The sequence below is a fragment of the Anser brachyrhynchus genome (genome assembly GCF_964034855.1).
Source record: "Anser brachyrhynchus genome assembly, chromosome: 3".
NCBI classification, from domain to species: Eukaryota; Metazoa; Chordata; class Aves; order Anseriformes; family Anatidae; genus Anser; species Anser brachyrhynchus.
Genome location: NC_137696.1, coordinates 93714130 through 93729211, shown reverse-complemented (window position 1 = coordinate 93729211; position 15082 = coordinate 93714130). Strand labels below are relative to the sequence as shown.

At 39.7% G+C, this 15082-nt stretch overlaps 1 protein-coding gene across 1 annotated transcript in view; it reads left to right on the top strand.

The window, feature by feature from the left end:
• The window catches only part of CD109 (CD109 molecule), an 82408-nt gene extending 73689 nt beyond the window's left edge, over positions 1-8719 (top strand). The window contains exons 31-33 of the mRNA XM_080585968.1: positions 55-211; positions 624-726; positions 3427-8719. Of these exons, the coding sequence (XP_080442094.1) occupies positions 55-211; positions 624-726; positions 3427-3617 (451 nt within the window). The 3' untranslated portion in view covers positions 3618-8719. The remainder of the gene's footprint in view (positions 1-54; positions 212-623; positions 727-3426) is intronic.
• The last annotated feature ends 6363 nt before the right edge of the window (positions 8720-15082 follow it).

Sequence of the window (15082 nt, the reverse complement as noted above, 5' to 3'; positions counted from 1 at the left end):
GAATTTGCTATTGTGTTTCTACTAAAATTTTCTTTGCCTCTGTATTTTGAAAAGGTACTTGGGTTCTGGTGCAGCTCCCAGTAGTGGTATGGTCCTCATGGAGGTTGGCTTACTCAGTGGTTTCTCTGTGTCACCGGATTTCATTCCATTAGACAATACAATTAAGAAGATGGAAGAGGAAAATGGAAAAGTAAACCTATACTTAGACACTGTAAGTTGAAAATAACAGAGAAATGCATTTGCAGTGATGCTAATCTTGACTGCCAATGTTAGATTTTAAAGTCGGAAAGATAGTATGATTGTATTCTTTGGGGAAATCAACAATTGCTATCAACGTTGAATGATGAGTTCCATTTTTAAAAAAGAGACTGATGGGATAGGTGCAACACCACTGTAAGGGGTTTCTAGACTGCAAAAATCTTGTAAAATCATTTATACGTAGGCAGATTTTTTAAGAAGTCTGTGTTTTGGCCAAAGTAACAACAAGTGAAATAAGCATTTTTATGTGCATCCTCTCTCCAAGTCTATAAATGAAGAGAACTGCCAATGAGTTAGAAGTTCTTATCTCTTCCATGAACCACCATCAGCAGGGTTCTCAGGATGTTTCTCTTCTGTTTTTCTAGCTAAATGAAACACAGGTTTGTGTGGATATTCCGGCTGTGAGAGACTTCAAAGTGGCAAATATCCAAGATGCTTCAGTGACTATAATGGATTACTATGAACCTAGTAAGTGTCAGTCATTCCAAATGGATCTTGGTGATTCAGAAGCTAAAAATATAAAGTTTTTTTTCATGGAAATGGGACAAATTTTAGTGAATAGAAAGCCACATTGCACTGAAATTTACGTTTTCCATTGAACTGCAACCTTTTTGACGTTGACACACCAAGTTTTCTAACAAACAGTTGTGTTTTCCTGTATACATTTTGCTGTCCTCATGGGTTGGTTCCTTAGATGGTGTGAATTGTCATAACTTAATTGTCAGCTGGTATAAATTGTTTTCAGTATGGCTCTCAATGTGTTCCGCAAACTACCAAAATGAAGCAGGAACTTCACTGCGGTTCACTTACTAAGTTAATGATTATCTTTCAAGTAGCTTTTGCATCTGTTTCTTGTTTAATCAGAGAGTCCTTCACTGGAGAAAAAGTCAGTGTTTTGTTTTCTATAGTTATGTAAAAAAGATGTACATAGGAAAAACAATTTGTGTTTTTTTTTTTAAATGGCATGTGCTTTAGAGAAAGGCAGATACGTACAAAGCTCTGCTTGGGCAAAGTGAGAAGCAAAGAAAGATTATAGGCTGCTAGAGAAGATATTAGAGAGGCTTTCATTATACCAGCCAGCTGAAACATTATTAAGGATTTGGGCTTGGTTTGAGATAAGGAATTAAAAAGTTGTATAAGCAATTTTCTTCATGTTGATTTGTTTTAGTGTAGGACAAAAGACAACCAAATACAAACGTGTACTGCTTTAGCTGAGTAAAAATCACATTTCTTCTATTTAGGCTGAAATGTTTATTCAATCCCAAATGTTTAAACTAAAATAGAAATTTAACGGATGTAGCTAAAATACTCACTAACCTAGAGCATGTTTTAAGTCCTAGTGGCTTAACAACTTGGAGCAATTTTTATTTAAGGCAAACACATAACACTTGGAATCTGTGGCCAAAACAAATTTCCACATGCTTCAGTGATTGGGAGAAGAGCTGAGGACCTATTCTTTTATAAGAGTACTGTTAGATAGGCTAATGAATATGCGTACAGAATGTGTGTATAAATGCATATGTATAAATACTGTTATTCTATTTAAATATATTTAGAATCCATAACTTCTCAATGAATAAATAAATATTCATTTAAAGATAAGAATGAATATCCTTAAGGACTAAAATTTATATAACAATCAGTGCTGCAGTAGAAGGTTTTAACTACAAGGAAAAGATTGCTTCAGATATTATTTTACAAGATTTCACTCCTATTACCATGTAGCATAGGCATATTTTTGGTCAACATGTATACACATATGCCACGAGTCCGATTTCTTCTGAGAGAATTCCATCCCATCTAATACAAGAGTGTGCTTTTATTTTATTCTGTTAATTTCCGTCAGTTCTGTAGTTGGTGAACCATGCTGCAGGTGTGTATTTTATGTGATGGTTACAGTCAGAGTCATGTCTGATTTCATTGCCTCATATTCAGAGCTAGGAGGTATCTAAAAAGTCCATATGCTCTGGCATTTATCAAAAAAGGCATGTCTCTGTGGTAGACATTACAACCAGCATAGGTATGAGAACTGGCTTGGATGCCAGTGTAGTGGTGCCAGCAAGGAGCTCTGCCAGGGTTAATATGCACAGCTATTCAGCACATTCAAATGACTGTGCTACTTCTTTTACCTGATTTTGTTCAGAGCTTGTTGGGTGTCACTGTTCAGTAAGATATCCCTTTAAGGATATCTTTTATTTTTTACTATCTGATGCTTGAAACTGATTATTGTCTCATTAAAAAAAATAAAAATGCAGTGTCTCTAGTTGGAATGAAAACGTTCAAACCACAAGCAAATGAAACTTTGGAAAAGCTTGTTCTGTAAGCAATTAACATGCACTGATGTTTTTGAAATGAGCATGGCTTTCCAGGCTTCTAGTCTGTTTGGCTCTGTGGCAACCCTTCAGGAAACTGGGGAGCAAAATGCAGGAGCAAGAGCTAGGTGAGGAAGGCAGTCCCAGAGTCAGGAAGCTGAAGCTCTCAGACATAATAGTGAGAAAAAGACTCAGTTATGAGAGACCAATATCTTACGTGTCAGAGCCAGTAACCTGCCAGGTAAAACATCAGAATTCCTTTATTATGGGGATTCTTGAGCCGGTAGGGGCAAAATTTCCTCTAAAACATTTGATCAGGTTTTCTGAATAGATTGGGACTCACTGTTGAGATTGAGTCTATGACTGCATGCCTTTCACTTGAGTGTTTCTCAGTATACTTGTCTGAGTGTATTGAAGATATTTGCTTTGTGAAAGGAACAGAGATTAATTTCTTGGCTTAAACACCCACTTTGAGAAATATTTTGTAGTTTATGACAAGGTCAGCATTAGAGTTTAGTGCATCCTTTAAAAAAGCTTTCTTTGTGAAGCTAATCTGATAAAAATCTTTCCAAGATAAATGGATGTAAGTTACTGTGTGTGTGTATATATATATATATATATTTAAATCAAGATCTACACCCTGAATGTGGGCAATGTTTGAAGACATAGTTCTCTTTCTGCAGAGGGGACTCTATTAGAAACCATGTAGCATTTCAGAAGTTTGGTTCATTATGAGTATTTATTTCAGGAAGGATGAGCAGTCTGTCTCAAACTCCTTTTAATCTACGTTGTGAGTTTCCATTTGTTGGACAGTTCAGAAGTTCATTAACTTATGTTAACTATCCTTTCTAAACAGGGAGAAGAGCAGTGAGAAGCTACAATTCAGAAGTAATGCAACGTATAACCCCTTGTGACTTGTGTGAAAGTGACTGCAGCCTTTGCCACCAATCTGGTTCTCCAGCCTTGCTTCAGCACTCTTCCTTGGCTTCCTTGTTCTGTGTGCTGTTTGTCCTTCATGTAAACTTGCTGTGCAGTTGGGTGCTCTAAGAAGAAACAGATTGTTTCACATGTAACATTTTCATAAATTAGCCAAAGAAAATTTTATGTTCAGATACCAGCCCATCTTCAGTGATTAGTGACCTAACTCCTGCTGTGTTCAGGGAGAGCAGGGCTGGCCCATATGGTAAGTTTCTGGCTGTGCCAGAAAATTTCTTTAAGCGTCTGCTGGAAAAACTTTCCAAGTGTTAGTTTCATACTGAAGTTATTTTCTGAAGAAGCACAGAGTTACCAAGAAAGCAGTCTGAGAAAATGCAAACCTTGCTCCACGTTCCTGCTCCCTTTCACCTTAGCTTTCATTTTTGCATATTTTTTAGGGATGTATGTTAGTTTACAGTGCTTTTCTGAAAAACTGTCTCCTCTTCCTTTACAATGTTGGTAAGCAGAGTGCTGGGAGCTTGCATTGTTCTGTTCTGCAGACATGACACTTAACACTAATACTGAGTTTCTCTATGCTCTCATGGGGAATAATATGAAAAATAAAAGGAGCTTGCTTCAGAGCAGATTCAAGAGCCAAAAAATGCTGCATTTACAAACTGCTGAACACTCCAGAAAATTGTCAGTCTTTTTTTAATCATTGCAAAGAAGCCAGGTGGATTTTTTGCCAATTCATAAGTTAATCATGTTTGAAAATAATGCCTCCGGATGTTTTCATGGATTTTGCTCTGAAAGGCTTTTACTGTAAATGCATTGAAGATGGAATATAAGTTTGAGGCAGTTTTTTTTTTTCCAGGGTTATTTAGAAACAAACCTAATTCTCTTTCCATGTGAGAATACTGATGTCCCCTAGTATATTTATTGCAAGTGGGATGACAGTTGCCTTGATCCTTGTCTGGTTTTAAGATTTTTTCTAGAAATGTCACTCTGGGAGATCTTGCATTTTGCCTTGTCATCTTGTTAACAACTTAAGTGCCATAGCTCTTGAAGAGCTGTTCAGTGTTCTTTGTGCCATATCAACTCATTGCCATCTGTAGGTGCAAGTCCTGGTTTTGCTGGCAGCGAGGCTTTTAGTAGTTGTGGGCTCCACACACCTTCTTTGTTCAGCAAAACACATAATACACTTGTTTAAGCATATCCTTGTATGTTTAAGTGCCTTGTTAGAGTGGGAGGGAGGAAGAGGGATGATGAGGTCTTCCTGGAGCAGCAGACACTTACACCCCAACTGGCTGTTTGCATGTGGGGAAAATTAAATGTCTCTATGAATGTGGAAATATGTAAGCTTGGGAGCTCTTCCCTCCTGCACCAGCATTTTCCTGAGTGAACCTCTTCACTGTCGAGCAGCCCATATATCCTTCTTGAACACTGCTTGTGATATTTAATGCTTACTTCTTTTTGATAAGGAAGCTGATAACATTCTGACTTATTAAAATGAAATTAATTGTTGTTATGCTGACTAACAGAAAATTTGAGGCTATTGATTCCCTTCCTTTCGTACCTTTTTGAGACGGAATGTGTACATGTACACATTGAATTACGTGTCAGTCACTTTCCTTGAGCAATTTCTAATTTTTATTCATTTTTTGCTACTGCTTAAAATGTATATTTTTGTATTTTATGCTTATGTGTATTTTTGTTCAGAAAAGGAAATTAGTTCATGGTAGCATGGAAAGAGGGCAGAATTTCTTGAACTGGGTGCTTTTTTAATATGAGATATTGGTTTTTAACTACAAAACTAGTTTAGGTGGAGTTATTTGTTTTACTTTACCTGTATTTAGAATTTACAATATTTTTCAGAAACTTGGGATTCTGTTCAGTCTCTCTGGCAGAGCTGAGGCCTGATTCTTTGTAGCCAATTTGTGCTTTTCACTTGTCTTTGGTGCACATTGGATCTAGCCCTTCGAGTGGCTGTTTAGTGCCTTAACATGGGTTCCCATGCTGCTGTGACCCACGCGAAGTGATATTGTATGTATTGAAATCCAAAGCACTACTTAGTCAGTAGGTTGCAGAATGTGACCCTCTGTAAGTCATGCCCTTGGTTATAGGGGTCCAAAGCTAATAGAAACCAAGATGCAAAAATGAAATATATCCTTGTGTCTCAAATCCTTTACTCATAGATGGGAGCACAGATTGAATAGTGCAAAGTGTAATTTATCAAAAAACATTCACACTCTAAACTGGGATTGTTTTGCTGTAGGTTTTATTTCTTGATGAACTATAAAAGCAGATCTTTTGCCTTTGGGGACAGCAGCCTTGACATGTCATTTGCCTCCATTTGCTGTCATTTCAAGAACATGAAGCTCATGTACTTTCAGCTCTGCTATATGTAGAGTTTCAGAGGGACATTCGTGTCTGATTAATGTTGATTAATGTTGTGATAGAGGTTTATTTTCTACTGGAGATGTACCAGAGATAACCCACTCCTTTGCAGTAGATAGTAGGAATAAAATCATAGTTTTATTTTGCAGGCAGTCCCAGTTTCCCAAATACCCTGTGGAGAAATGGACTCAAACTGCTCAGCCTAATTTCAGACAGAGCAGCTTTTATAAGTATTCCCTTACATTTGTTTTTGAGACAAACAACACATGTTTTTAAATGGCTCTTGGCTGCCTTGCATACCCTACTAAGAAGCATCAGTCATAATGCACCATGTCACGGAAATTGTCAGTCAGTGAACAAACATCCTTTTTTATTTTGTTTTCTCTGCTGTAGTATATCATTACAGACATCCAAATGCCTCTGTTCTTAAGTTATTTTAAAGGTACCATGTACAGCATATGACTTTAAACAAATGTTTACATCAGGTGGCCTTAACTTCCCAACACTGTTGCCTTGAAAGATGCCTTCAGTCACTTTGTAGCAATGACTATTGCCTTGAATGAGTTGCAGAGGATTTTGTATTGTGTATTGTGAATTGGCAGGGAACGGAACAGAGTAAAAGTAATACCGTGTTGCACAGTGACTCTTTTGTTTTCCTTATTGTTGTGTAGGAACCTGTTCACAAATGTTCAGCATATGTATTTATTCCATTACTCTGTAAAGCGAGTTCTTGATGTTAGAGGGACCATGCTCCCACTGAAGTTACTGGGAAATCTTTTAGCAAAAAATCTTTCGGAAATCTTTGAACAAGGTCTTTAAGAAGCTTTATAGTGGTGCTAAAAGCAGTCAGGAAAAGGTATTTTGTGATGGAGTCTTCCTGTTGCATTGCATGAACATTCTTGTGTGGTTGCTCTTTGAAGTCCGAGTATTCTCTGGTACTTCCAGTGTCCTTTTCAGCTCCATGCTATCAACAGTTAGTCTGTGGAGGTTCATTAACATCTTATTAAATCACTGAGAAATAATCATTTATTTGGGACTGGCCTTAAAACAAAACCTTAATGCATTTTAAAGGTTTTTAAAGGTTTTTAAATGTTCCTACTCCACGTTCTACCTTCACTGTCATCCATGATCTTAGCTAAACTTTCTCTACAGATTTCTTTATGTGTGTCATCTAGAAACCTGTGCTGAACGCTGCTGTACGTAACAGGAAGAGCTCATGCTGTGATGAGTGCTGCTTAAAACAGGTTTACAGCACCTTAGAGTTTGCAGTTTTCATGCTGGGCCAGCTCGATGTCTGTTCAGGTTCCTGGCATGGCTCCTTCATTTACTTCAAAACCGAGAGCTTGCTAGCTTGTGCACATCAGTGGCATATGATAAAAGAGAAAATTGGCCAGACTGGTGCAGAAAAAATTGAAGAGCCAAAGTCGAACATTACTTGCCTCTCTTTTGTCTTGAAAGTCACTTTTGAAAATCAGACTTGGGATTCTAAAATTGTTTTTAGTAAGTTTTCAGAATAATATCCTAGCAATATTTCTCCAAATGTGTTCAAGTTGGTGTGAATCTTGACAGTACTTGGTTCAAGCAGATTTATGTAGAAAGCATATGTATATACATGTCCATTATACCGGCTCTGGTGTACTACAGTGTGCAATGTATGTGCAATTAAAAGCATACAAGATTTTCAAGAAGTGCCCAATAATGTATGATGTTCTGTGTTTTAGGGAAAGATTATATTTGGAAAGCAACTGGTGCCTAATGGAATCATTTTGATATCTCAAACACTAACCAAAGAGAAAAAAATCACCCACTTTATTCAATTTTATTTGTAATGGTCAATATTTTTCTGTTTTTCTGTTACAGCCTTCTTCTCCCATAAATTTTAATGCAGTGAACCATCTTTATCTGTTTAGTGCTGTAAATACCTAGGAGACTTTAAATTTTATCACTAGTAATTTATAGATAAAACTATAACAGCAATTTTGTGATCAGGCCTTTTGAGTTTTTATTAGATTCCCCTTTCCCCATGTCAAAATAAATTTGACTTCACTATTGTTTCTTATTTGATTTATTATATTTTTGTGTGCCACTTGAAAATATCATTGCACTAATGCTATTTTGTGCAATAAAGTCTGACATTGTGCTGTATTAGATCAACCCAGTGTTTATTTTTCCTAATGGGTAGCTCTTTCTTTTCAGATGCGTATGAACGTCACTTGTATATGGGCTACATTTCAGTCACCAGAACTCCATGGCTAAGATTTCTCATTAGTTTCATACAATTCATTTTATTTCTGTATTTTGTAGCGGTTACCCCAAAGCTTCATCAGCTTTGCTTGGATCTTAAGGTGTTATATTTAATTTTCTTCCTTTTTTTGGGTGATTTTTAGTATTGTTAGGTCGGATGGGATACTAATATAAGGAAGACAATATAAAAATGCTGGCTCATATAAGCAGATGTAATGGACCATACATTAGTTGGGTATTGCATCTCTTGTTTTTTTCACGTCAGGCCTTAAGCAATTTGAACTAAACTTCTTCTCTGCCTTGAGGTGGTCAGAAACACACTTAGATCTAGATTAGGATCATCATACATATTTTCACTTTTGATCAAGTCATAAATGGTAGGAAGAGTGCTTTCATGAGCTGTTGTGATCAAGTGGCTGTGAACTAACATGCTGGCTGTGCAAATTGCTTCTGTCTTTTTAAATAATAGAACAAGTATTATGGAACTAGACTGATTCACAGGATCTTGAAAAATTGTCATTGGTTTATTTTTTTTCAAATAAAGTTTGCAATAGCTATTTTAAAATTTTATTAAAGATGAATTTTAGTAATAATGTCTAGTGTTTCCTTGTTTAATGATTCAGTCACCTGTAGGAGAGGGCAGTTTCTGTACTCTGTGTACGACTGCCCATCCTTAGCACTTCTTACATGCTGCCTCACCTGTATTTTAATACTTGCATTAATGCTTGTAATGTGAAGTACTGCAGTGGTGATTTCCATGGTCAGGCTGCTAAACATGACCTTGGAGATCATTGTTTGGGACTTTTCATGCTGAGGCACTGTGTTATCATAACATGTTTTATTCAGCATGGAGTCATCATGACACCTCAGTTATTTCTCAGTGGTCTTGGTAATCTGGAGAGGTCGCAGTTGTCTGGAAGCTGGCAAATGTCAGAGTTTTCAAGAATAGGGAAAAAAAAAGGAAAAAAAGACACTGGCAATTAAGGGCTTGTCAGTCTCACTTCAGTGCCTGGTAAAATTGTGGAGAAGGCCAGCTGCATCCTGGGCTGCATCAACAGAGGGGTGGCCAGCAAGTCCAGGGAGGTGATTGTCCCCCTCTGCTCTGCCCTCGTGAGGCCCCACCTGGAGTGCTGCGTCCAGGTTTGGGGCCCCCAGCACAAGAAGGATGTGGGGCTGTTACAGCAGGTCCGGAGGAGGACCGTGAAGATGATGAGTGCTGGAACACCTCTCCTGTGAAGAAAGGCTGAGAGAGATGAAGATGTTCAGCCTGAGGAAGAGAAGCCCTTGAGCCCTTTTCATCATATTTTCTTCCACCTTTCCCTTTGAGGAGGGGGAAGGAGAGAGCGGTTGTGACGGAGCTTGGCTGTCCACCTGAGTAAAACCACCACAGTTACCCACCTAGTTAACAGAGGAAAGCCAGGTGATGTAATCTTTTTGATTTGAGAAAAGCTTTCAATACTGTTTCTCACAGTATCCTGGACAAAATGTCCAGCGTACAGCTAGACAAACATAATATGATGGGTGAACAAGTCGCTGATGGGTTAAGCTGAAATGCTTATAGGAAATAGGTTTACATCAGGCTGGCAGCCAGTCTATAGTGGGGTTCTGCAAGGACTCCATTTTAGGTCCAGTTCTCTTTAATGTTTTCATAAGTTATTTGGATGCAGAAGGTATACTAAGTTTGTGGACATTAAATTGTTAACTCCACCAAGGGTAGAGAGTTCTTGCAGAGAGATCTTGACAAGTTAGAAGGCTGGGCAATCACCAGCCACGTGAAATTTAACAAGAGCAAGTGTTGGATTCTGCACCTGCGATGTAGCAACCCTGAATATATGTATTGGCTGGGAGACAAGAGGCTAGAGAACAGCCCCGTGGAAATGGATCTGGGGGTTTTGGTTGATGGCAAATTGAATTTAAGTCAGCAATGTACCCTGGCAGCAAAAAGGGTCAACAGTACCCTGTAGTGTATCAAGCACAGCATTGCGAGCTGGTCGGGGGAAGGGATTATCCTCATCTGCAGGTGTGGCCTCACCTTGAGTACTGTGTGCAGTTTTGGGTGCCACAATATAAGGACATAAAAACTACTAGGGAGTGTCCACAAGAGGGCTACAAACATGGTGAAGGGTATAAAGGGCAAGACATAGGAGAAGCGGCTGAGGTCCCTTGGTTTGTTCAGCCCCGAGCAGAGCAGGCTGAGGGGAGGCCTCATGGCGGCCTGCAGCTCCCTCACGAGGGGAGCGGAGGGGCAGGCGCTGAGCTCTGCTCTCTGGGGACAGCGACAGGACCCGAGGGAACGGCATGGAGCTGGGACAGGGGAGGGTCAGGCTGGGGGTTAGGGAAAGGTTCTGCACCCAGAGAGTGGTGGGGCACTGGGACAGGCTCCCCAGGGCAGTGCTGATGGCACCAAGCCTGCTGGAGTTCAAGAAGCGTTTGGACAACGCTCTCAGACATATGGTCTGATTTTTGGGTGGTCCTGTGCAGAGCCAGGAGTTGGACTCGATGATCCTTGTGGGTCCCTTCCAACTCAGGATATTCTACGATTCTGTGATTCTAAGTTAGTGGGAGCTTGTCATTAACTTCAGCAGAAGTAGTATACATAACATGATGTGATGAACTCAATTCTGGCAGGCCTCTTGTGCTCATGGAGAACCTCGGGGACTGTGTTGTTTCCTGTAACAGGAGCAATCCTTTCAGGTATAGAGCTTATTGCTGCTCAGGGACTGAAGTGGCAGTTAAAAGATCTCCAAGAAGTCTTTATGCCAAAATGCTTCATAAAAATACTAATTGAATTAATGTTCAGATTATTTTTCACATGAATTGCTATTTTAGTTGTCATTCTTGATGCTTTAGAAGTTTAGTGTCCATAACTCTTTGTTTTCCTAATTCTCCTCATAGTTTTCTCACTGTTCCTTCAGCCTGCCCTTGGAAGAGCTTCATGGTCCATTTCAGCTTCTAGTTCAGGTTCTGCTCAGCCTTGCTCATCTCTTTTACCCTGACCTCTAACTGTTTTGCACATGAGCTCAGCAACCCTTCCTCTGCTGAAGTCTCGCAATCAGAAATCGGAATCTACTCTTTCCTTCAGAGCTGTTTTTGCCTGTCAAGACTAAAATCTTTTTCAGTGTCATTTATGGATGAATAGCTGGAGTCCAGCTGGAGACCAGTCACTAGTGATGTATCTCAGGGCTCAATACTGTGGCAAGTACTTTTTAACTTCTTAACTAATAACCTAGATGATGAGACCGAGTACACCTTCACCAAGGCTGCAGATGACAGAAAAGTTGAAGTAGTATTTGCTAGACCACATGGGTGTGCTACAGTTCAGAGGACCTGAAAAGGCTGAAGAAACGTGCAGAGGAACCCTATGAAGTTCAACAAAGTGCCAAGCCCTGCCATAGGGGAGGAATAACCCCAGCACCAGTAAGCAACTGGCTTGAAAGTCGCTTGGCAGAAAAGGTCCTTGTTCTTGTTCTGTCCCAGCTTGTCTTGGTGGGCAAGTTTAATATAAGCCGATAACTCACCCTTGAAGCAAAGAAGACCAATGATGTCCTAGGCTGTGTGAGGAAGAGTGTTGCCAGCAGCTCAAGGTAGGTGATCCTTGCCCTCTTCTCACCACTGGTGAGATGCACCTGGAATGCTGGGTCCAGTCAGTCCATGAACATACTGGAGCGAATCCAGCCAAGGCTCACAAAGATGACAAAAAGATATGGGTGTCTAACACAAGGGAGGCTGAGAAAACTGGAACTAAAGAAGAGAGGCTTGGGGATAATCTGGTCAATGTGTATACCCGATGGGAGGGAGTAAAGAGGCTGGAGCCAGACTCTTCTCAGGGTTGCCCAGAGGCAGGACAGAAGGCAATGTGCAAAAAGTGAGAGAGTGGTCTCAACTGGAACAAGTTGCCTTGAGAGATTGTGGGTCTCCGTCCTTGGAAATACTCAAAACAGGACTGGACATTGCCCTGAGGATCCCGCTGCAAGTGACCCTAATTGAGCAGAGGGATTGGGATAGACAATTGGAAGTCCCTTCCAACCTCAACCATTCTTTGAAAAGACCACTTAATTTGATAAAGCACTCCACTATATTTTTTCTGTGTGACTGAGGATCTTATCACAATCCTGGATGTCACATAGGTCTCTAACCTGTGCATTGCATTTGTGTTGGGATTCTGTAGGTTTCTACACACTGTTATTTTAATGTTCTGCAATCTTGCTCTCAAATGTCTGTCTTTTCTGTCTTCATAGCTGTGTCTTTCCTTCTCTCATTAGTAACATTTTTAACTGGCTTTAACAAATAGAGCATATACTTTGTATATTCTTCTACAATGCTGTCACATGTAACAGTTCACTCTGAGCATCAGCCCTCTTTCTGCATCCCATTCATCTCCCTTTATTGCATAACACACATGCTGCCCAGCATCTCTTACTCCCACCCAAGAATAAGTGCATGACTTACCTCCACCTTGTTGATCAAACCCTATTAGTATGATGACTCATACCTGTGATTGCCTCTTGCTGCTTTCTAACTTTTCAAGCAAGTGCCATGCATGTAAAGCATGCATGTAAAGCATGTGCTTTCATATGTCCTTATTAAGCTGTATCCCTGCTTTCCTGCTGTGGTGGGTTGACATCTGCCAGAAACTAAGCCACTCGGTCACTCCCTACATCAAGAGGGATGGGGAAGAGAATGGGCATGGTAATTTATTTTGATAGAATTTGAAATACCTCGGTTGTAAAGATCAAGAATCCGCTGAATTAATATTACTGTATTAACTTTGGAGAAAAATTAAATTCTATCGTTTGTTTGCTCAACTAGAGCACTCCATACAGTCCCCAGACCTTGCAGAAAATACACGTATTTCCAGATGGCAGCAGATGATAAAAGATATGGAGTGTTCAGTCTTGTTCCTTGCTTTTTCCTCCCATATGTGTAACTGCTTTAAGAGCTGCAGGTTTGTGGGTTTATGTGTTTTGCCCAATGTGAGAAGATAATAAAGCAATAAAAATACTCTGCTTAATCTTATTGCCATGTGTTTTAGTTGTGTGTTCTTATCCTTAACTCATAACTTATGCTGATGTTTCTTCCCACAGTGGAAGATGCTTTCATGGTTTTTCTGTTTTCTAAAAATATTTTCCCTTAGACTCAAGAGAACATTTATTTGTCTTTACAATATTTTTCTAGAATTTCAGTGCCAAATGTCTGCCATTTGTGCTTGTTCCCTTTCTGCCTCCTTTCCCCTCCATTACAGGACTGAGGGGTGGTAATCTTTAATGGCAAGGAGAACTGCAGCAGACAGCGACTGTTGAATGTAGGTAATGTACGTTTTCTAATGCTATAAAATGATGGATGCTGTTTGCAGGTTTGCTTGCTCTGCAAATGTTCCTTTTCTTGTTTTCCCTTTGATTCCTTTCATTTTGAGTTTACTCCTTGTCACTAGCGTACTGCTGCCATTCCAGTAAACAAAAAGATGGTTGCGAGGGGGGACAGGACTGTGAGCTTAGGAGGCTAAATGAGGAGACAAATCTTCCTGTACCATCTAAGTAAATGATGGAAGGAGACGGTCTTCTTAAAGCGGTTAGTCAGCGCACCTGCATCATCACCTGTTTGGATCATGCTCCCAAAAGCTTTATTTATTTATTTATTTACTTATTTATTTAATACTTCTGCTACAGAGGGACCCTAAGGAGATCAGCATCCTAGCGAAAGTGTCTTAGTCATCAGGCTCAAGTTAGTGAGAGAGTTGAGATGTACCTGTAAGGGGAAGAAAGGGTCAGTTAAGGAGAAGTTAATACCTCATGCATCAGAGTGTAAGCTAGCTTGAACTATAAGAGATGAGGAATAAATTTGGTACAGGGTAGACTATTATGCATCTAGATTTTCATACCTTTCTTTGGAAGCATCCTCTGCAGGTTTCTCTAACTGGGCTGGATGTGTTTCTGCTGTTATCCACTATAAAGCAAACCCTACACCCTTCTGATGCAAAGACATCCAGGTGGAACTGGCACTTGTTTATCACGCTCTTCTGGGCTTTGAAAGCCTTAAAAAAAGTGACAGTGGATGAAGTATTATGAAGGCCTGGGAGGGCTTTTGAAATCCCGGAGGGAAAGTTATATTAAGTCCTAAGTTTCACAGAGTCCTACTTGAAAAGCTGGAAAGCAGCCTTATTATATTCACATGCATCAATAGCCTGGGAGAGACTACCAGCACTCCAGAAGGCAGCATTCAAGTTGACTTTGACAAAATGCAGAAATCCTACCTAAAATCAAAGATAAGAATAAAGATCTGTCCTCAGGAAAGATGGAATTCAGCTGCACAGATCCAGACTGGGGAATGACTAATGAGGTAGATATTCAACAGAAGAAAAGCCAGGATGCAAAGGGATCATCCACTGAAAATAGGCCAAGCTATTGTGTTTGACAGTATTTGTCAAGCTATTGCACAAGAAGCAAACATGCTGAGTGGTGTCAACAGGAGTGTTGTCTGTAAAGCCATGCTTTCTGCAGCCAGAGAGTCTGCCCTTGCCTCGGCACAGTACTCTGCTAACAAGGGGATGCTCATGAGAAAGGCAGACGGACTGGTCAGGGACCTTGTAGATGAAAGGGTTAAAGAAAGCAGTGGTTTAACCTCCAGAAGAGATAGTGGAGGTTAATATGAAAAGTTTTCAAATATGGAGAAGGCTGCTGGAAAGAAGTCGTGTTTCATTCCCACTGTAATAGTAAAAGTAGTAAGGAGATTTAAATGGCAGCAGGGAGCTTTTAGCATGAATGTTGATAAAAAAGATTCAAAGCATGTTGAAGACTTAAGTTTTTGAAAATAGCTTGTAGGCTCAAAAATAATATAACAGGAACTGAAAATATGAAATCTAACAGTTATAGCTAAACAACTGAGAGAATTCAAAGCCTGGTAAAGCAGTTAGGTACAAATGACCTAGAAACGCAAATAACGAACCAGGAGAATAACAA